This window comes from Berghia stephanieae, chromosome 1 (assembly GCF_034508935.2).
Source record: "Berghia stephanieae isolate SIO BIC M18660-M18661 chromosome 1, UCSD_Bste_1.3, whole genome shotgun sequence".
Lineage (NCBI taxonomy): Eukaryota > Metazoa > Mollusca > Gastropoda > Nudibranchia > Aeolidiidae > Berghia > Berghia stephanieae.
Window position 1 is genome coordinate 124,050,547 of NC_088360.1, and position 24,539 is coordinate 124,075,085.

The 24,539-nt window shown below is 34.3% G+C and overlaps 1 protein-coding gene and 1 long non-coding RNA gene across 5 annotated transcripts in view; both read left to right on the forward strand.

Moving 5' to 3' along the window:
* Nucleotides 1-4,445: 4,445 nt before the first annotated feature.
* Nucleotides 4,446-24,539, forward strand: part of LOC144963003 (uncharacterized) — a 222,730-nt gene continuing 202,636 nt past the window's right edge. For 2 of the 4 annotated variants that reach the window (XM_078896527.1, XM_078896525.1), the window contains exons 1-5: nucleotides 4,470-4,645; nucleotides 15,836-16,325; nucleotides 19,137-19,241; nucleotides 20,323-20,385; nucleotides 21,108-21,241. In XM_078896527.1, coding sequence (XP_078752653.1) covers nucleotides 16,203-16,325; nucleotides 19,137-19,241; nucleotides 20,323-20,385; nucleotides 21,108-21,241 — 425 coding nt within the window. In that variant the 5' untranslated portion in view covers nucleotides 4,470-4,645; nucleotides 15,836-16,202. Of the gene's footprint in view, nucleotides 4,646-15,835; nucleotides 16,326-19,136; nucleotides 19,242-20,322; nucleotides 20,386-21,107; nucleotides 21,242-24,539 lie in introns of all 4 variants that reach the window. The other 2 variants (XM_078896529.1, XM_078896528.1) reach the window with 2 other exon arrangements.
* On the forward strand, nucleotides 21,455-22,815 carry LOC144963004 (uncharacterized). The gene is made up of 2 exons (XR_013643558.1): nucleotides 21,455-21,665; nucleotides 22,608-22,815. It is a non-coding gene; the product is annotated as an uncharacterized LOC144963004 (long non-coding RNA).

Consider the following 24,539-nt stretch of genomic DNA (forward strand, 5'->3'; position numbering starts at 1 on the left):
TTTATTTATTTATTTATTTATTTATTTATTTATTTATTTATCCATTACAGTATGAACATGGTAAATATAAATAATTTCTTATTGAATTACCATGATTACCTCCATCAACGGAGGCAATTCAAGAATTACCATCACATGCTACATTTGATTGAGTTGTGTCCCTTTATATCATTTTCCGATAATTCCTTTTACCGAATAGTGGAAGAATAGTGTTAAGAGCTCCAACTTCACAATCAATTTTTGGAATACGATGTCCAACTAAGGTATTATTTCTAAGTTGAACAGTTGAAATTAGTCTTTGAATCTAACATAGTTGAAGGGGAAACAAAGATAAAAAGTTGAGCCATAAACATTCCTCAATACTTCTACTGCCGTAATCTGGAAAAAAAAACATTTTAAAATAATAAATAAAGTATAAACAAAAAAAACAAAAAAAAAAAAAGAAAAAAAAAAAAAGAAAAGAAAAATACCGACAAAAACAAACACGTATTTTAAGTTTTGGCCAGAAAACTTGTTTTTCAAATATATATCAATAAAAAATAATTCTCATCTTGCTAAAAGACTCTCAAATCTGGGACTTCGGTATTTTTCAGACCTGGGAATTTGTGAAGTCCCAGTTTTGAGAATTTCTAGCAAGATGGTCATTTTAATTGATCGATATTTTTGAAGAACAAGTTTTCTGGCCAAAATTTCTAAAGACCTACGTGTTTTTCCACAGTAAAGTAAGTACGGCAGTATAGACCTTAGCCTCCATCTAGAGTGCTATGTATAGACACAACCTTTTTCCATCGAAGAATATGGGATTGAATAATCTGCCACCTAACTAATTCTTATTGAGCTTTATACAGCGCAATACAAGTGGTCCCTGGCCAACAGCAACATTTAACATTTAGAACTGGACATGGCGCCTGTTACTGTTAGGCGTTACAAATATTTTCGGACAGAGACAACGCTGTAAACGGCCAGGTACTCATTTTACATGTGAATAACGTGTCTTTTCCAAGGACGCAACTATGCGCCGAGCGAGGCTCGAACCCAGGACCTTCCGATCCGAAAGCGAGTGTCATACTACTAGACCACACAGCCGCACCTGGCGTTGTAGACAACGTACATAGAGATTCTTTCAAATGTATACATTTTTTAACACCAGGATAAATCGACAAGTCTTGTAATTGGAATTTATTTATATGTTGTTGTTTGTTTTGTGGGTTTTTTTTCTCAATTTATTAGGTGCAAGATTTAGGGTGTGTTTTGTCGTTGGCTCGGGACGTTTACTCACTATTGAATAAACCTAAAACATCAGTTGAGGACAGACAAAAACTCCCCATTTTGTTTTACAGAGATGACTGGGTGTCCAGATTAATTTGCAAACATCCAGCGGTATTCCTTGCATTTTATGTAACTAATAATCAAGGGACTGGTAAAAGGTGATGAATTGTGTAATTTTATTCATAATGATACAATAATGATAAAAATAGTTGTCTTCTTCTTCTTCTTCTTCTTCTTCTTCTTCTTCTTCTTCTTCTTCTTCTTCTTCTTCTTCTTCTTCTTCTCTCTTTTTTTCTTCTTCTTCTCCTCCTCCTCCTCCCTCTCCTTCTTCTCCTTCCTCATCTTCTTCTTTTCATCAGCTTCTTCTTCGTCTTCTTCTTCTTCTTCTTCTTCTTCTTCTTCCTCATCTTCTTCTTTTCATCAGCTTCTTCTTCGTCTTCTTCTTCTTCTTCTTTTTCTTCCTCCTTTTCTCTCTCCTTTTCCTCCTCCTCCGCCCCACCCTCTTTATCCTTATCTCCCTTTTCCCTCTCCCTTATATCTCTCTCCTCCGCTCCCTTCTCTTCTTCCTCTCTCTCTAACTCTTCCTAATCCTCCTCCTCCTTTTCCACTTCCTGTTGTTTTCTGAGAGTTTGCTTTTAAATGTAACTGAAATTATGAACAATGATTCAAGAGCTGGTTTCCCAAATCTCACACCACCTTTTGGAAAATAAAAATTCCTCCGGGGTCATTTGGCCTTCATTGACGGACAAGAGTATAGACGTTGTGCAAGAGAGAGTATCTCAATCTGGAAATTGGGGGGACAGTGGAGAAAACATCATGATACTCAATTCAATTCTTTTGAACATGCGTAGTTAAGACAATGTTTGTTTTTTTAGCTCTTAATCCTTAAACCCCTATTATAAACAACAATAAATCGAGAGTTTTTAAATACAGCAATAACTCTTTCTTGCCGGATTTGAAACTGATCTTTTTGTTTCGGGTTCAAGTGGCCTACCAATTGGGCTACCAAGACGGCAATACAGCTCAGATTTACTCATATATATAATCTGTTGAATTTTCAATGAGACGGGTAAAAATGAACAATATTCCATTTTTCATCTTTTTATTGGAATCTTAAATGGTCCATGATGATCTCCTGCGATTAATGCCTACTTTGCCGTACTCCGAAACGACATGTCTTACAAAACGACACGTCTGAAAAAGTTTGGCCCAGAAAACTCGTCCTAGAGATATCGATCCATTAAAACGACCCTCAACTCTCTATCCGCGGCTTTGCCCTGAAGTTCGAGGTTTAAGAGTTGTTTTTTTTTTTTTGTTTTTGTTTTTTGGTTTTGTTTTTTGTTTCTTTTTATGTTTTTTTTTTATTTTTATTATTTTTTTTTGGGGGGGGGGTGGGTTTTTTTTTTTTGCCAAGCTGTGGGCCATATTAATCGATCGATATTTTAAGGACGAATTGTTTTGTTTTTTTTGTTTTTTTTTGGTCAAAATATTTAAAACGTATTTATTCAGCATAATACGACAGTACTGTAATGTCATGTCTAAGTATTTTCACACTCATGGCAGGAATACTCTGATCGACATGGGTAATAAGTTAGAGATAACTACCACTCTGAAAAAAAAACAAAAAACAAGCAGAATAAAGAAAAACTTTATACATACAATTAATGGGTCGAAGCAAGACGCCATTAATTTATCTTTATGTTCTAGAGCTTTGAATAGCTTACCAGAAAACACTGTGAATTATTTGTTAGTTGGAATGACTAATGCTCGAATCCCAACTGAGAAGAGTTTTTTTTTCGAATAGACTACAACAAGGATTTTATGATTGTTTTGTAGTCCAGTATGACTGCCAAATGTTTTGGCCCTGGTGGCAATAGTATTGCATTCCCGGAGAACAAATTAGAAATAGATAAATTGTTTAAGAGATAAATAAATAAGTTAACAAATAAATTAAGATGAGATAATTTGATAACATAAGTAATAAATCGAAAATAGATAAATTAAATACATTCATTACTAAACAAACATAAATGAAATAAATAAAAATAGCTACATATAAAGAAAGAAGCAGAGTAAAAAAAAACACCAAAAACAACAACAACAAAAAACAGATAAATCAGACAATGCAACTAGGGATAAAGTGCGGTGTCGGCTCATGTTCGTTATACTTATTAAATTTTTTCTATTATTTTGGTTTTCTCTTGATAATTGCTGAATAATAAAAAAAAAATATCAGAAAAGTACATTACATGTCTTGAGTCCCTGTTTTATATGAAAATATCTTATTTGCAATCCAGGTTAGGAAATCTTTCTATTTGGAACTTTCCATTTGCCTTTAAGTTATACCGGAAAATAATGACTTTATTTAAATGTCACCCGCTCCCCTCCATCACGTTTCCTAAAATGTTATAACAGAAATATAACGATAACGTTGCTGTATGATGCTCTTACCCAACGCTTATAACATGATATTTTTTACCTAACATTCATTTCCAACTCAACTGTGACTGTTTTACGATTGTTTTACTAGTCTACCAATATTATGTCAATAATAAGTATGGATATTTTTCTTTTTTTTTGTTTGTTTGTTTGTTTGTTTGTTTTGTTTTTTTTTTTCTTTTTTTGTTTTTTTTTTGTATTTTAAAAAAAAATTATTTATTTATTTAGTTTTTTTTTTAATTCTTCTATTCTTTTAACTGTTTCTCCTTTTCAATATCTTAATCTCATAGTGCATGTAATGTGTAATGTATTATGTTACTATGTTTTAGGGACATTTAAGGAACACTTGGTCCATTGCAAAGCGCTATAACTGAAATGATATGATATTGTTTTAGCAAACGAAACGCTTTTTTAGTCATAATATAATGGCGATGCATACTCAACAAATTACATTATGTTGCAATAACAAAAGAACCTGCTCCCACCCCCTATGTCCTATTTTTATCGAGAGAAGTGATTGAAATGCTTTGTTATAAAGGAAAAACAACCATTATAAACACTCAGTCAACCATGATCCTTTATAGGTTTAGTCAGGATCAGTTACTTCAACGGCAACCCAATTCAATTTCCCGCTCTTCAAGTGACTAGATTACAACGGTGGCCAAACAAGCCGTTGCTAAGTGACAACCACTCGGTACTTTCCGGTGGTAAGTCCGCCTCACCGAACGTGTTAAGTTGTAATGAGAGGATAATGGTCGTGTGATTCCGGAATGTGTTCGGAAGTCAATGGCGGCCTCTATGCTGTGTCTAATTATCGGTTTGACTGTCACACTGTTTTACAAAAACATTCAGTGAATTTTTAAACTATATTCTTCACTACAAGGATACTAGCTTTTGTGCGTTCTGTGTGACTTGGATTTTGCTTAAATTTATTCAGGTAAAAAGACTTGGAGAAGTGATTGATTTTAGATCAATTCATCGATTTGTCTGGTTCGGATACGTGTGTAAACAAATACGGTTGATCAGGCCTAAATTATTGATTGTAACTAAATATATTATGCTTTTGTTTTCATACAAGATACGCATTAAGGTCTATTATTGCCTTGATTAAATCAATAGCCTTAGTCTATTATCTATATATTATTATTATATATACCTATAAATTGACGACTCTTATAAATTATATTATTTCTTACCTGCTTTAAGATACGAATCTCTGACAATAATATTAGCATTATCTTCTTTTAAGGCTAAGCCAGACAAAAGCCCGATATTGCAATGCACCTATTGAATGTATTGAGATTATTGATTGCGATATTTGTAAAGATTGAATTAAGAGGAATTATTGCTTTGGTTACAGCTAACCTAGAGTTTTAAATAGCCTCTATGTTGTGGGTTACTGTATAAATTGTATTCACCGGTGAAAAAAATGGTCAAGTCGAGATTATTGTTCTAGCCACCTGTCCATCCAGCAATGATTGGGTTGTGGGCCTGTTTGGTCTGGCTGAGAGTACTTTGCGATCGATTAGCATCCTTTCCAAAGAGTAGCAATTAATTGTTCTTGTCCGTTCCACGGACATAGAAACCGGGATAAACTCCGGTTCTATTTGCTTAATAGGTCTCAAGTGAGTACTTATTACAAGATAAAATCGAACGGCAGGTAATCAGGATTCACGTTTCTTTCAAACAATGGAATATTTAACTTATGCTGGCAGTACTGGACATTGGTATCCAGTATGCTGATCTGGAGTTGATTGTATCGGGCAATGTCAGATATTAAAGGGGAAAAAATAAAAAGAGAAGATTCTGTTTATATTTGAGTGTATGTTATATAAAAGTTAATAGAAGGAGTCCAGCATTTAGAACACTCTCATTTCACACCATTGCCTTTCTTGCGGTCACCTTCTTCTACCCTTTCTCATTTTCTACTTCTTCTCTTTCTCTTCTTCTTCTTCTTCTTCTTCTTCTTCTCTTTCTCTTCTTTTTCTTCTTTTTCTTCTTCTTCTTCTTCTTCTTCTTCTTCTTCTTCTTCTTCTTCTTCTTCTTCTTCTTCTTCTTCTTCTTCTTCTTCTTCTTCTTCTCTCTCCTCCTCCTCCTCCTCCTCCTCCTCCTCCTCTTCCTCCTCCTCCTCCTCTTCTTCTTCTTCTTCTTCTTCTTCTTCTTCTTCTTCTTCTTCTTCTTCTTCTTCTTCTTCTTCTTCTTCTTCTATTCCTTCTTCTTCTTGCGTTCCCCATAACATTGCCTAATTCTTGTGATCGATCACTACTAAAAGCTACCATGTGGCTGGTCGAGAGAAATATGCATCAATATCATGAAATGTAACGGTAAAAAGGCTATGCTTTAACAAGGATTTAAAACTATCAATAGATTCATGAATCAATAATTGTTAGTTCTAAGAATTAGATTATTTCACTGATTTCGATTGCTGGACCTTTTTTGTTGTTGTTGTTTTGTTTTGTTTGCTTGTTTTGTTGTGGTTTTATTTAGTTTTTTTTTCTCTTTTGTTTTGTTTTGTTTTTGTTTTTGTTTTTGTTTTGGTTTTCTTTTGTTCTTTTTTTTTTTTCTTTTTTTTTTTTAAAGGTTAACAGAACTTGTTAATATTATGTGGCATTCTATGACTATGTCTTTAGCTTAGCTCTGTCTCACAACCATGGCATTATCATACATGAAATCAAATCAGGATCATGTCGTATCTTCTTTCTTATAATGATATTGTTAATCCTCCTTTGGTCACAAGTCTCGAGTCATACTCCATTATCTTCTCATTTTAATAAATGAATAACACTCGAAATGTTACGTACGTATCTCCTTATACACACACACGCACACACACACACACACACACAGACTTACATACACACATATATCCACGCACACACGCACACACACACACACACACACACACACGCACACACACAATATCATACATCCTTATCAAGTCTGGAATAGGCGGTCAAGGGTTCAAGTATGTTTACTGTTTATGCCGTTGATGGCCATGTCGTGTACGGATACATAATCTAACGCACCAAAACGGCATAATGCCAACATGACTATTTTGCGAAAAAGTGAATTGAAAGTTTCAAATGATAAGTAGAAATGGAAAATAAATTTATTTCAATTTAGAACACTGTATTCATTCACCTCTACCTATAACCATATAAGTAACCTGTATTACATATCTATAGGTTAGGTTTTTTTTTTGTTTTTTTTTTTCTTCAATTCATTCAAAGAGTATAGATTCAATTTTCCGCATTGAGGTCACCTCGTCATGATATTATTATTATTATTATTATTATTATTATTATTATTATTATTATTATTATTATTATTATTATTATTATTATTATTATTTATTTATTTATTTATTTATTTATTTATTTATTTATTATTTATTTATTTATTTTTTATTGTTATTAACATCATCATTATTATTATTAATGTTCGATTTTCTCTAATTAATTGATTTTAAATGTTGGTCACCGGGTTCATGCAACGGGCCACATATTCTTTTTCAAATATGGTTTAGTGACCGCTTATTTCAAATATACTCGATGATGAGTAATTAACAAACACACACACACACACACACACACACACACACACACACAATTTATCGGTTTATTCATTTATCATTTAAAAAATACTCTCACTCTTAAACATTTTCAATGTCAGTAACGGCAATGAGTATAATACCATTGATTACGGTCATTCCACAGTGCTTCAAAACATAATATTATTTTCATGATTCATTGCAAGCCTCTTCACACTACGTCTCTCCATACAGTTGATTTGTCAATTTTATATGGACTATGAATGATTGAATCCTACTTTTCATTGCTCTAACACTGCCGCATGATAAGGAAAACCATTAGTTTTCCTCTTTTTATGTTTGATTTGACACTTTAACATAATCTTTCTGCTGTACGAAACTTACTCGTATTTCCTTATCAGTTTACAGACGTCAATATATTTACAATCACTAACTAGTAATATAATATAAAGTATTTCATACAGCTTGAGAACCGATCACCATTATATGTATGGCGTGTTACAAATCACATACTTCTATAGCCACAGAAGTGGAAGTATAGTTGTATAGTAGTAGTAGTAGTAGTAGTATGTAGTAATACAAATCATGGTAGTAGCAGCAACAGTCCGATCGATGTTCGACCTTTAAGTCTCAGTATAAACAACCCCTAAATCCACCCTACAAGTGGAAGTGTGTCATTGGGTAGTGTGCGATTCTTTACCTGTGTATATATTGGACAATTTGGCAATTGTGACACACTGACACTGCCTCCTATGTGTGTTTAAATAACGGTTCAATGCACTATGCACCCGTTATGCCATTGACGCTTGGCATTGAAAACATGCTTTTATTAAAGCAATCATTGTAATACTGACAGCTAGTCGTAATGGGTAGAGACAGGGTTATAACTAAGGCACAATGACAATAGACCGGTTGAAGTGTCACTGATAGACTAGAACAAGATAAAATCTCTCTTCAGATCCCAAGAATCATAGATAGACTTGAAGTTTATTTTTCATTTATATGGGTGACATGGACCATAAAATGTGAGTTCTGTATAGAGTAATATTCACTCAAAGCGCTTTTCAATAGGTCCCAATCCAGCAGGTAGACTGGACACATAGGTCGAAAAATGCAGCCTATATGGTGCTATAACAATTTATTTTCGATATAGACAACGCTGACACTGGCCAAGAACTTAACAAAAAAAAAAAAAAGAAAAATCACACGTACGGATAAAGATAAGTGTGGTCCAGGGCTGTGTTCTCAGAACTCATCAACTTGGAGTACAACAACAACAACAACAACTACTACTACTACTACTACTACTACTACTACTACTACTACTACTACTACTACTACTACTACTACTACTACTACTACTGCTACTACTACTACTACTACTAATACTACTACTACTACTACTACTACTACTACTACTACTACTACTACTACTTCTACTACTACTACTACTACTGCTATTACTACTACTACTAATACTACTACTACTACTACTACTACTACTACTACTACTACTACTACTACTACTACTACTACTACTACTACTACTACTACTACTGCTACTACTACTATTGCTACTACTACTACTACTACTACTACTACTACTACTTCTACTACTACTACTACTACTACTACTACTACTACTACTACTACTACTACTACTACTATACTGCTACTACTACTATTGCTACTACTACTATACTACTACTACTACTACTACTACTACTCACTATCTACTACTACTACTAACTACTACTACTACTACTACTACTACTACTACTACTTCTACTACTGCTACTACTACTACTACTACTACTACTACTACTACTACTTCTACTACTACTACTACTGCTACTACTACTATTGCTACTACTACTACTACTACTACTACTACTACTACTACTACTACTGCTACTACTACTACTACTGCTACTACTACTATTGCTACTACTACTACTACTACTAACTACTACTACTACTACTACTACTTACTACTACTACACTACTGCTACTACTACTATCTGACTACACTACTACTACTACTACTACTACTACTATACTATCTACTACTACTTACTACTACTACTTCTACTACTCTGCTACTACTACTATTGCTACTACTACTACTACTACTACTACTACTACTACTACTACTACTACTACTACTACTACTACTACTACTCTACTACTATACTACTGCTACTACTACTATTGCTACTATACTACTACTACTACTATACTACTACTACTACTACTACTACTACTACTACTATGCTACTACTACTACTACTACATACTACTTACTACTACTACTTACTTACTACTATCTACTACTACTACTACTACTACTACTATACTACTACTACTACTACTACTACTATTGCTACTACTACTACTACTACTACTACTACTACTACTACTACTACTACTACTACTACTACTACAGCTACAAAACCCGACTCAGTTGTGAATGCGTATCTGGCTACAAACAACGACCGATACGTGGATGAGGCTATCTCAAATAAGACATCTACCGGGCGACTTAACCGACAGCTTATATCTTTCGTCATTTTCGTCCTACATGTTGAGTGTTGCAGTTAGCTTGGTGCCCCCTGAAAAGCGCTTTGATCACATTTCATTATTGTGCTATATAAAATCTCTTTTTGTTGGGTTTTTTTTCTTTTTGCTTTGTTCGTCTAACATGGAATGAAAACATACAAGCAATTCCAGTCTTCTACGAATAATCACTTCAGTGCTTTGTCCAGATCATCGCAAACGACTACTTGTGGCATTGATAAATACCTTTAATGAAATTAAAGACAAGGAACTGACAATTAACGAGGAAATCGCAGAAAAAATTGGGGAAAATTAACTCGTATTATATAAAATATTAAATGAAAGAGAGTTAAATAAACACAGGGAGGAATTTGACAAATTTAATCCCGCACGACCTGTTCCAAAACCCAATTTGACCTTGAAAGAAGACAAATATGTGGAGATTTAAGCAAACCACTACCAAACAGGAATTAATCATTTGGTGTTTTTTTTTTCACGACGAGCCATTTAATGCCAAACAGCTGCAAAACGGGATTCATATCCTTTACTCTTCCCCTTCCCGTGTAACCGTATTATGTCGAGTTGGTTGAAGATGCTACGACTTTAGTTTATAATCGTAAATATAAGGATAGCGTGGCTTAGCGATGTGGTCCTTGCTTCGTACCCGAAAGGTACCGAGTTCGATCACCGCCGCTGCACTGTGTGGCCTTGAGCAAGTCACCTCGCCAGAGCTCAATTTGCGGCGCTGCACTGGGGCTGTTATTCCAATTTTCTCTCGGAATAGGCGCTAGAGACAAATTTCCCCCTATTGGATGAATAAAGGGAATTTTTTTCATGTATTCATGAAACTATAGTCAGATTTTTTATTAATGGCGCGTGTTTTTCTGGTTTTTCTCAGCTGTCCCTCTATCAAAAATTGTAAAAAATTGTGTAAACCTTTGAATCAAATTGTATTAACTGAATATAGATTTTGGACCGTGTTGATGCCATATGTTTTTTAGATATTAAACAAAGACAAGAGATATAGCCTCTTAAAGTGACAAAAACTATAGACAGAGATTTCGAATTAAGAAAGTAGGGAGCAGGCACCGGTGTTGGATAAAGATCTGAACAAGTGTGTCTGAAAGGTGCCAGACAAAGCAAGAAAGAAAGATACACGGTAGCACGTTTGACCGGTAATCAGAAGGTCTGACTATCTATCCACAGTCGAGGAAGACTGATTTTTTGGGAGGTTTTTTTTTCTTGTATCTTTCTTTCTTGCTTCGTCTAGCACCTTTCATACACACTTGTTTTCAGATAGAGATTATGAGTCATTTGATCTTTAAAATCACTTTCCGACATATAGATCATCCCGATATAATACCGGTTTGAGGTGAAGGGTCAACTTTTTTCAATATATTTCTAGTGTGTGTCTCTCTCACCATAATCAAAACTAGATATTTATATATATTGCATATTGAGTCATTCTATTTGTCTTGGATTGATTTTCTAACAAATGGAAATGCGGCACAAATGTATTCTTGTTTGCGATATCGAAAGACCACAAGAAATCAATAATCAAGCAAATTCCTTGGCGTGTAGGTTGCCTATTATTAACTTTTTTGTTCTTAGCCATTACGTTCTTAATCCAAGCCTCTCCTACTTATAACTGATCGGTAATTCTGGATAGTTGCGCCGATCTCATGGAAGCCCGACCGCGTTTCTATCTTATGGCGAATGCATGAAACCTTACAAAACAGTAAGAACAGCAAGAGCAACCGCATTTCTAGTAGTAGTAGTAGTAGTAGTAGTAGTAGTAGTAGTAGTAGTAGTAGTAGTAGTAGTAGTGGTAGTAGTAGTAGTAGTAGTAGTAGTAGTAGTAGTAGTAGTAGTAGTAGTAGTAGTAGTAGTAGTAGTAGTAGTAAGTAGTATTAGGGAGTAGTGTAGTAGTAGTAGTAGTAGTAGTAGTAGTAGTAGTAGTAGTAGTAGTAGTAGTAGTAGTTGTAGTAGTTGTGTAGTAGTAGTAGTAGTAGTAGTAGTAGTAGTAGTAGTAGTAGTAGTAGTAGTAGTAGAAGTAGTAGTTAGTAGTAGTCGTAGTATAGTAGTAGTAGTAGGTAGTAGTAGTAGTAGTAGTAGTAGTAGTAGTAGTAGTAGTAGTAGTAGTAAGTATAGTAGTAGTAAGTAGTAGTAGAAGTAGTAGTAGTAGTAGTAGTAGTAGTAGTAGTAGTAGTAGTAGTAGTAGTAGTAGTAGTAGTAGTAGTAGTTGCATTAGTAATAGTTGTAGTCGCCATTGTTGTTTTATTATGTCGTAGTTTGCAGTCGATGATTGACTTGGTTGAATTTTTTTACATTTGTTGTCTTTTATTTTTTAGTCTGTATTCCATAATGTGAAGTAAAACTTGTCTAACTTGGTCTTTTTTTTACCATTGATTTTTCTTTCTTTCTCGGGCTTTTATTGAAACCATTAGAGGCCCATAAACACTACACACCCTGGACCAGACAGGAAGAAGTATCGATGTCGGAAGTTTCACGAGCCCAGTTATTTGTATCGCCTTATGTCCTTATGGTACATTATGTGTGGTGATCTGGCAAAACCTGTCGGATGTAGGATAAAATTAGAATCAATATTATTGCATATTCAAAGAGAGGCACCAGTTTTGGACAAAATGCAGCTTGAAGTCTGTAATTATCTTAATCAGGGCCGAAGTTATTCACATTTGAAGGGAGGGAATAAAAAATGAAAAAGAATCCGGAGAAAATCACTTTCAAAGACACCACACAGATAAATACTACTCATCACAGCAGCACGTGCACACCACATTCATACTCTAAAATATAAAGTAAAGCCCTTCTTTAACTCAAACCAAAGATTTTTACTTTATCCCCCCCCCCCCTTTTTTTTTTTTTTTTTTTAGTGTTGTCCACCTTGACTTCTCGACGTAATACTTTACCAGGAGGTGTTTGGTTCTATGTCGTTCGTGATTTTATTTTCGTTTTCAGTAATTGGTATTGACTTTTAGATATTTTATATTATAGTAACTTATGATATATAATTTAAAGAACAATGCGTTTGTCGCATGATTTTATTGAGACACTATTTCACACAGGACGTTTTAATATGGAATGTTTGGACTATTATTTATCGCTTTACTCGTTTTGTTTATAGCTATACGCAGTCGTAATACTTACTCAATCGTAGCTTGTATTCAGGGGCACTGGCATGCATTTCAAAGAGCGAACAATGCCAAAAACAATATGCAATATGATGGGATTTGATAAAAAAAAATTGTTTACAGCGGAGATGCACAAAAGAGTTATAGAACCATCCTTCTTTACCGTGAAAATGACAATTGTTAAATGTCTATTTAGATTTACAAGAACTTAATGCTACATTCCATCTTCGTGAATATCCGCCATATATAATATTTCCGTAAGACGGTGTTCCTCCACCTAGGAGACAGGCCTTTGCAAATATTCCAAAGGACTTGTTTCCAGACAGAAGGGTTGGGAGAGATAGACTGGGTCACTGGAAACCGTTTCTCCTCATGACTTTTTACAATGGGCCTACATCAGAGCAGATGTTGACATGCTTACAATGAAAAAAAAGGCTGATACTGAATCCATCATGTCACAAAAGCTACCAAACACACGGGAAGAACCTGGAAATAGATTGAATTTGCCTGTAGGTAGCCATGGAACCATACTGAGACGCGAGCAAATGATCATAATATACAAAATGTAATGCATTTGTTTTTATTTCTCCATGTATAAAATGAATTGGTGTAACGTTTTCTGTTAAAGTTGTTATTAGACAAGGAAAGACTGTATGGACACCCCGTATTATAAAACCAATACTGCATCGTGGGGAAGAGAATGATATAATATGATTGTACATATATACCTATGTTTTTGAATAACAGTGTATCCGAATACCAGAATAACAGAAACCCTTGTCATCAGTTTAATTCTTTGGGTTTTTTTTTTCAAAAGAATTGCCTCCGGTTTATCCGTGGTTGTTTGTAGTTGTCACTAACACCTTTGGGTGTCATTTCAACCCGGGTCTGACATATAAAATTGGCTTTTGTCAGCTGAATGGAGGAAAGGTATTCTACGAGCAGGTCGTTTGCGTGCTGTGTCAATTTATGTATTTATTTTTATGTAAAGAATATCATATTGATTTCTGAAGGGTATTGAGTTGGGAATCAAACCAGTTCACTGATGTACTCTGGAAAAACTCGTATTTTAAGATTTGGCCAGAAAACTCGTCCTTCAAATATCGATCAAATTAAATGACCTTCATCTTGGAAAAAAACTCTCTCTAACCTGGGACTTCACGAAGTTTTGCCAAGATGGCGGTTATTTAAATTGATCGATAATTGAAGGACGAGTGTTCTGGCTAAATATTAAAATACGAGATTTTCTCAGAATACAACAGTAAACTGGTAAAATAGGATTGTTTTGAAACACCGTGAATTTGTTTTGTACAAAATAGATACCGACCTTCCAGTCCATGTGAGATACATATGTGACCCACAGCGTCTATCTGGTATTATATCAAAAAGAACAAAATAAGAAATTGAGTTCAAAGTCAAAACAATGTGAGTTAGGATCTGTCATATTTTAAAAATTATTTATTTATTTATTCATTTATTTTTCATTTGGTTAGATTTTATATTTGTTTTTGTTTTTTGTGGGTTTTTTTTTTTTTCGTTGGATCTATGTGGTCTAGTAGTATGACATTCACCTTCGGATTGGAAGGTCCAAAGTTCTAGGCCCGCTCTGAGCGGCTCATAGTTGTGTCCTTGAAAAAGATTCTTTACTCACGTTCTCTCACCGAATCAAGTGTAAAATGAGTACCTGGCCGTTAACACCTTTGTTTCTGTAATGTCGCATAACAGGCATCACGTCCTGTATGTTAAGTGTTGCTATTGGCCGAGGATCCTTTGTAAAGCGCCTTGAGCACTTTTAGTAGATGTTTTGCTATCAAAATGATCTAGTTTAAAATAAAATATTAATTTGTTTTGTTTTTTGTTTCTTTTTTTGTTTTTGTTTGTTTTTTGGCAGTTGTTTTTGTGTGTGGCTTTCGTTTTTTTGGGGGTTTTTTTTCTTGTTTTTTGTTTGTTTGTTTGTTTGTTTGTTTCTTAAGTTGAAGGAATAAAATTGAATTCTTCAAAGATGATAATCATTTTATCTAAAATTCTATAGGTTAAGCTTTGGATTCCATTTCAGTTTAAATCATATTTCATTCTTGTGAAGGATACAGGAATTATAATTGTCCCAGCTATCGGGGACCTTTGTGGTGTAATCGTAGCACTTCTGACCGGTAATTAGGAGGTCTGAGGTTCGCTCCCCAGTCGAGATAGACTGATTTTTTGGGGATTGTTTGTTGTTGTTTTTCTTGTATTTTTCTTTCTTGCTTTGTCACCTTTCATAAACATTTGCTCAGATCTTATTTTAATAACGTTTTTAAGGTTTCGGTCATATTTATATGATACAGTTGTGTATAATCAAGGGATAGATTCACGTCCTGACAATCTTGTAGAATAATCATCGAAGTTTTGGAGATACTCTTGTATGAATTTTATTGATTGTACTTTAATTCAGATAAATGAATTAAGAAAAGAAATGTGCTATCAGACAGATGGGCCCATACAACGACAATAATAATGTTTGTGATGATGATGAGGATGATGATGATGATGATGATGATGATGATGATGATGATGATGATGATGATGATGATGATGATGATGATGATGGTGATGATGATGATGATATAATAGTATTTACAATGATTTCGAATTAACTCTCTCCTTACCAGCCATTTTCAGGATTTTCCCCAATACTTCACCCCCAACTAACACAAAACTATATTTTTTATCACTCAACCACAATTGCAGTAAGTTTTTGCCATAGATAATTTCAAAACACGCTCTCTACAATACACTGTTCATTTTATTAAAATTTTATGATGTACAAAAGAAATTTGAATAGGAAAATTTGCTCATCATTATAGCTGTAATAATTCTTTTTGTATTTCAGATTCAGTCTTTGTTTTCACAAATCCTAAACTAACAGTTTTCGTCATAGCGTCCCTCCTGCTGAGATATGATTGGGTATATCCAACATCTACCATAATAATCATAGGAGGCTGACACAACGTTGGACAAGTATACTTGTGGAGCCATGTAATAACCCTGTGGGATTCCTATTTCTATACAAAACATCACCGCTAACCAATGGTTTCTCTTGGGATAATGCATGACTTTCGATGAAAGGAAAACACTGAAAACACAGTTGCAAATTATCATCATTAATTTATCTCAGGAATCGTAGTTTTCACAGTCATTTATTATTGCCGCCTGATTGGGCATTCCATATGCTTACGTAATCCGATAGTTGTGACGTCATGCATATCCCTGCCTATAATACACCTCGGAGTGCTGGTCTGCCAATGACCAGAAACATGCCTTATTCGTCTTCCTCGGTGCCTCATCGGTCACGGAACTTGACTGGAATATACCTCGGTCTGGTAAGTTTTTGATGAGTATTCTGATCTTGTGCGTCATTTCAACCTTGTGAATGGCACACGTTTCTGGATTGATAGGCCCCTGTTTCGAGTCCCAATAGCGGAGGGGGGGGGGGGGGTATTTTTGAGACATTGAAAAGACTCTTTTCTCACAGTCTCTCACACCAGACATAGGTGTGAAATACGGACCTGGCAAGTGATAATATTATTGTCTCTGCCAGTAAAGCAAATGTAATAGCGCCTTACATGTCCTCAGCTGTTGGCTTGAAACCTCTTTTGAAGCACTTTGAGCACATTTAGTGGGCATTGATCTATATAAAAACTCAAGTTTAATCTATGATATTTGTTATTTTTATTTTCGACTAAGGTGATAATGGGATATGTCTAAATACACGTAGGTTTCCGTCCTTGCGAACATTCAAAGATTTTACTAATGATACCGTTTTTTTAGGATTAGGACTTTGTCATAGACAGTAATTTGAAGTTGCATCGGACCATTAAGTATTGATTAAAGTATTGAAATTCATAAAACCTATTAATTATTGCTGGAAAATATGAATACACCAATATCATATCGACTTATGCTGAAACTTATGAGACCGATTCAATACTTAGTCCCATCACTACTTTGAAAGAAACCTAGATAGTTTGATTGTCAGTTAAGATGCTTTTGATTAACGTTGAATAGAGATTGGACGATTGTAGTGTAGTGGTACTTTAAAAAAAATAAATATAGTGCAATATTCACTAAATGCGCTTTACAAAGAGTCCCAAACCAACAGCAGTATTCAACTGGATGAGACATAACATGGGGATTGCAGCATATAAGGCCCTATTATCATTTAATTTAGACACAAATAATGATTTTGTTTCCAGGAATCGAGTTTGCGCCGTCAACAGCGGGACACGTATACAGGTTGCATATCGAGTGTCATAGCATTAAACCACAAAGCTGGTTTATAATTTTGTATCATTATATGTTTGTAAATAAGCCTATAGGATGATACCCCATTTTTTGAAAAATGTAATCAAGTGTGAAATATCTATCTACATACAATTTCTACTAACTCCATGCTGTAAATTTCCACTTTTACACACACACAAATTCATTCTTATTTTGTCTTTCCAAGAAATCTGAGCAGAAAACCCCTTTTTTTCTAGAAAAACCACTCTACTCATGATATGTTTCTTCTACAATTGACACTTTTGTTTTACTATAGACCAATGTATTCGGCAGTTTACTGGGACTTAGGAAGCAATGTGTGAAAACAGAATACCTCCTCATCACACCATCTAGACTTGTAGAACACGCGTTCATCAGTAGCAAAAATAATTATTGTAAATCCAGTCAAAGTGATATTATACTTAGCTTCTAGAAGCTGTGGACTGTATAAAGTAATAGATAAAAATGAATATAACAGCTTCAAAAAAGAACAAAATACCAACACGGAACATTTCGGGCTAAAAAAAAAACTCTTCTTCAGCCAACAACAACAACAACAACAAAAATAAAAATGAAAACATAAACAAGTTACCAAAAACCCCAGATCGACGCAGACAAATACTCGTCACGTCATTTCTGTGTTAAGATCTTGGATTTCAAAATATTTCTCTGTCGTCGATCTGTTTTTTTTTTAGTAATGTATTTGTGTTATTATTGTTTTAAGTTGTTCACTGAAGATGGGTTTAGAGCCCGAAACGTTCAGTGTTTGGTATTGTAATCTGTTCTGAAGTTGTCATATTCATTTTATTTATTACTTTTTCTATTGTAAATCACTGCTGATTGGTTTGCCTAGATCCTTGTTGATAAATCACTAACACCTTAGTGGTCAACTTATTATTATCAAATGTGGCTCTTTAGCGCGGTACGTGTCTCGTCTTATCATAAAAGGCATGTGGTTGGTCAGTGGCCGCAAATGATGTTCCCGTCGTTGCTCTTGGGTAAGACACTTAACACAACCTACCCCACTCGACTAAGGTGTGAATGAGCACTGGAGGATATTGTAATAGTGTTAGTACAAAATGGATGCCTAACAGTCGACTGGTACTGTATGAAATGAAAATATGGTCTTATGGAGGAATAATATATATAAAACATTGTGAAGCGCATTGAGCGTTGTAATTTCGTGGAAATGCCCTACGTGAATTTTCATATGTATTTGTTAATTTTATTTAAAACACTGAAATTTAAAATCAAGCTTCTGAGCTCTTTTGAAACTTATGAACATTTCTCCACAGACTATCAAGAAGATACTAAAAATCTTCTTTTCTCTCAATATTGAATACTATAATATAATCAAAATCATGAACCTTTGATAAGTATATTTGTCTTATTGCTTGAGGACAATAAACATAGTTTCTTAACTCTCTCCTTATCGACTATTTTCTGATTTCCCCTGAAGGTCATAACCATCGATCATAAAAATTGATATTTAAAACTAAGGAAAAATAACATGTTCTATACAATTTTGTCCAGCAAAACGCCATCTACAACACATCATAAAGGTTTTATAACTATAAAAAAATATTTCTTCAATGTTTTCATGAACCAAAAAGATTCTACATGAGAAACTATTGGTTGTATTGTATCAAATCTGACGAATTTTCTATAGTTGGTATGGAGAGGGTTAAAGTGACAAAAATTAAAATTTCACATTTCCCGTCACGTTTATTACAATATAACTTTTATTTATGTTTTCACATGGCTCATTCCTATATAATAACGTTTTGAGCGGCTAGGTTACAATTGTTATGTTTGAAATCTGGGAATAAATATCCGATGAAAAATTCCGACTTGTACTTATTCACTTTCAGGAAGGTAATACCAAACCTCCTCGCTCCAAGTCCGCCATTCCACCATTGGCACGTGGTCGGGGTATGTCAGCAAGTGTCCGGACACCTACCGAGGACAGGAGATATGTATGTATAGAATAATATATGTGTGATTAATTAACCATTTAACTTCCGTACTCTAGAAAAACTCGTATTAAAAATTTGGCCAGAAGTATCGTCCTTCAAATATCGTATCGTATCGTATCGTTTAAAAGCTAATAGGTTCTAAAAACTTTTGAATGCTCTGTGAAACTTTTATGCATAGATACAATTTATCAATAATGTAATTAATATTCAATGTCAATTAATTGATAATATTGAGAAATAAATATCTAATACATAAATAAATGTTATAGTCAATATTATCGAACGATTTAAATGACTCTCATCTTGGCAAATACTCTCACGACTTCGCGAAGTCCCAGGTTTGAGAGCTTTTGCCAAGCAAAGGGTCATTTAAACCGATTGATATTTGAAAAACGAGTTTTCTGGCCAAATCTTTAAATATGAAGGGGTTTTTCAGTATAAGGCAGTTAATTGGTCAAGTTGTGGATTGTAAAAGCATTGATCACAACATTAGTAAATTATAACAGCTGTTAAAAATGAAAAATGAACCAAAAAGAAATTAAGTTCCACATAAATTTTGGGACTTATATCCTCGTCAGGCAATCAACAAAAACATAGTAGAGATGTCAACAATACAGAATTACGAAATACATAATGTTACCGCCTGATATTGTTGTTGCTTGTCCTTGGCACCGAAACGTTCTTTTTGAATATTTTGTTATTTTACCATCTAGCTGTTATATCTTATTTTGTTTTAATGATTAATGAACTGTATAACAGCAGTTGACATGATGCAAGACACTATAAAATGAAATTCAATCATTCAAATATTTATTATAGACAATTTTCCAACAGAATTCACAAATTAACTTAGAAATCAGTTGTTACAATTAATAAATAAAAGCAACGTAAATTCAATATCTTTCTAGATAAACATCATATATACAAATAATACGTAATTACACTGTAAGTGAAAAAAGTAAAATAAAATAAGCAACTGCATAAAGACAAAGATAAAGATTTCAAAAATTAACCAACTTTAGGACATCTCAGATTACCCAATATAATTTTTCCATATTTTTCTTTTCTTTATTATTTTTAGAAAATGGTGGAATATCTCCGAATCAAAGAAGAAAAACGAGGATTTACTGGAAGTGCCGTGCGGGTAGGTTACTATGGAATCAATATAATGAAGACTCAGTTCTTTGGTCAAAACATTACAATCATCCAGGACGCGTAAATAAATTTGCACTAAATATTTACGCAAGGAAATTCTTCAAAGTCACAGGCTCGTGGAGCCGCAGTGTTTCTACATTTTTGCAAATTTAAATGAGCTATAACAATTAATGGCTACTTTTTTGTATTGGACGCTAATCTAATAGAAAATGATGTCTACCTGATGTATCAATCGCAGCAACCCTTTATACAACTGGGTGAACAAATCGGATATGACAATAAGTACATAATTAATATATTATAATTTAATTGAGATAGCACGTATATGCCACGTGGTAAACAGGCTAATGGTTCTTGTTGTCAGGAAGTCAATCAACATTTTTTTATGCAAATGAGTTAGTGCATGCTTTTAGATACAAAGGTTGTTCTGGGTTTGTTTTTTTTTTCTTTGCTTCAAAGGAGATAACTTCATTATGATAATATTATTTAAGAAACGATTTTTTTTTTAAAAGCTTCGTCTTATCCACGAATATCTGACACAATGCATCATGTACCGAATTAAAAGCATGTTGATCGTGCAACATGTGACCAACGAGTTAACAATCGACTCGCCTAATTACCACATAGTATGTGCACGTGTATTGCTTATGATAAATAAATGCACTGGTCATGAACTAACCGCCATCTTTACTTCTTGGCCTGTCGAACCAGAAATGCAAATCCGCCAACAATACCTCAGACCAAAACTACCAGAACAACCAGGAGTTACAAAGTCAGATTGATGCCAAGAGACGATGGGGTCCGGGTAAAAGAATAGATCCATCCAATATCGATGACCTCATACGGTAAGAAATGTTCTACACGTTTTGCCTTGATACTTGAAATAACATAAATGATGAACCAAATGTTAGTTTAAGTTTCTTATTTGTAATCTGTTGATATCTGGAGAAAAAAAAAAATCGATCTTTATGCTAATGTATTAAATGGTCTCGAAGATATTATAAAAGATAGACCCAATAGGATTCCACAGTCTGACGTCACGTCCGCCTAGCAACGAATCGGCTGGCTCTAAACAAAAAAAATCCGTGCTTGGTCCGGGCAAGGATTAATTGGAAAATCGCTCAAAAAAACAATTTTTATCTTAAATATGGTCCAGTGTTTTGTACCAGATTGTCTACACCAGTCAGAGAGTCACTCCTGCAAGTTTTACAGATTTCCAAATGGACAGGCAGACAAAAAATTGAAGAAAAAGTGGATCACTTTAGTCAGGTAAGCACGCACGCCTCGTCGAACATTTGATAGAGTTCGTAGTCCAGATCTAGGTCAAGTTCTAGCTTACGTAGACCTATATTTTATGATTAAAGTGTACAATTGCACGAAATTATAAATAAAAATACATTCCAAACTAGATTTTTATTGAAGTTGAAGCAAAAATGATATCTCAATCGTTTTGATGTTAAGGCTGATAAACTGAATGAGAGTTAAGTTCTACTGATAAGTGATATTTTTTTAAAAAGGAGAACAAGAAGAAAGAGAAGAAAATATTTGTTAAAATCTTACTTTAAACTCGATACCTTTATGGCAAAATGAAAATAAATAAATAAAATAACGCAACCTCTTCCCCCCCCCCCCCCCACCCCACCCCTCCCCTCACGCAGATATCTCTCTCTCTCTCACACACACACACACACAAACACACATACTTTCCCCTTTTTTTTTTGGAAAGTTTCTCTGATTCTCTGCCATGCCTCCCCTCCCCGACAGCCGAGGTGGCAACTCTGTGTGAACAAAGCAAGATGGCGGCAGGGACCTCTCTCCTTTACCTGTGCCCGATTGTTGACACTCCAAAGTTTCCATCACCGCACTGTCCAGTACAGTACTGACTGAAATAAAGAGAAAACGCCAGTCTTGCCACACTCAACCCCAAGATCAACTTTAACTGTGTAAATTTAAGAATTCATATTTTTATATATACCTAGTCAAAATCATCAAAAGAAGTAATGAGGAAGTGCGACATTTTGCTGAATGTGCGATTTCATAAAAGACAGGCGAGAGACCCACCAGTAACCTAGTCTCTTGCACACCTTTGATTTATCATGCATTGAGCTGGTGTCAAACAAGATAGTCTAAAACAAAGTACTTATCAAATTAAATAATATACCCAATATGCCCAACAGAATTATTGTTTTTTTTTAAATCTTTTCATTTCAGGAGAAAGGACAAAAGATCCAACATCATCATCAAGAGTGTGTTCTTGTCATTTCAGAGATGGTGACAAAGCCAACCTCCCTGAATGGTTTGACAGAAATAAAAATAAATTGTTTCCATCAGAGCCAGAAAGAAAGAAAAGAAAAGTGACACAAGGAATTCCCACCCCATCTCAATTGGCACCAACATCAAGAAGTCCACCACCACCACCACCACCACCACCACCACCACCACCACCACCACCACCACCATCATCATCATCATCATCATCATCATTATCATCATCATCATCATCATCAGCTCAACTCTCTTCATCATCATCACAAAGTCACACCTTTAAAAAAACCAGATTCCTCATCATCATTATTTTCCTCCTCATCATCATCCTCATTATCTTCTCCCTCATCATCATCTCAACTCTCGTCACCATCATCACATGATTCCATCTTTTAAAAAAAACAGATTGTAGAACAAGTGAGGATATTTTAAATAGAACAACAAATTTAATTCAAGAACAAGAAATTACAGACAAAAATAAGGAAATAGCTAGCTTTAAAAAACCCAACTAAGTTAGATTCAACGCACTTACACTGTTTCAAGCCTTACAGAAAAAGTTCTTCGAATGGAGACAGGTGTACATTGTTTTATAAATATTTAATATTATTGTTCAATATGTTGAGTGCTTTAGAGGTAACATTATTTATTATAGTGGATGGGAAGTTCAGGAAGAGACAGTTGCATTAAAAGACAAAATTTTCATTATTACACTGATGAAACTTAGACAGAACTACGCTAACCTTCATATTTCACAATTGTTTAGCGTTAGTGAAAGTACTATAACAAATATTATACAAACTTTTATTCATGTTTTACATAAGCCATAAGCTTCTCTTTGAAAATGTTATGAAGGTTACATGCCCTTCTAGACATAAAAATAAACTATCAGCTCCATCATCATTTTTAAGATTTCCAAATTGCAGAATGATCATTGATTGTACAGATGACCAAATTGCTATTCCTAAAGAAATGGATAAACAACTCTTAATTTATTCTTATAGGTCCATGAATTCTGTTAAAGCTCTTGTTGGTCTGAGTCCAAATGGTGTGATAAATTTTATTTCTAAACTGTATCCAGGGTCTGTCTCGGATAAGGTCATTGTACAAAATTGTGGATTACTAAAACTTTTAATTTTAAGCCCTGGAGATTTAATTTTAGCAGATAAAGGTAATAAAGGTAAAACCCCATCCTGATTCAAGATATTTTACCTCAAGGAGTAACTGTAAATATTCCTTCCTTTTTACATAATAAATTTACTGAAAATGAGATTTTATTAACAAAAGAAATTGCTTCATGTAGAATTCATGTTGAGAAAGCTAATGAAAGACTGAAAAATGTTAACATCCTCTCATATATTCCAACCATGTTAAGAGAAACATCTGATATTATTTTTCAATTTGTTGCAGCACTTGTCAATCCCCAGTCTCCTCTTATTAAGGAGACTGCATTTTGTTAGCTTTGCCATTTATTTTGTACAACACACATATTTTGTTCATCATCATCAAATCACCATTCAAAATAATGGTTTTGTAGGTCCATACATGATTTTACATGATAAACATGACAAATTATGGCATTGTTGTATCAATGTATGTTCAATGTCATTAGCATTGTTAAATAAAACCACACAAATTAGTTTTGGACTGAATCAACCCAAGGCATCATCAAGATAGATCTGTGGAAGTAAAAGAATAAAAGATTCAAATTTAGAGCTGCGACCATGCTCAATAGGCAAAAAACAAACAAACTAATAAAACGTCTGTTGTGGTCTTGTGGTATGACACTCGCTTTCAGATCAGAAGGTCCTGGGTTTGGGCCTCGCTCGGCGCATAGTTGAGTCCTTGGAGAAGGCTCTTTACTCACAATTTCTCACCGTA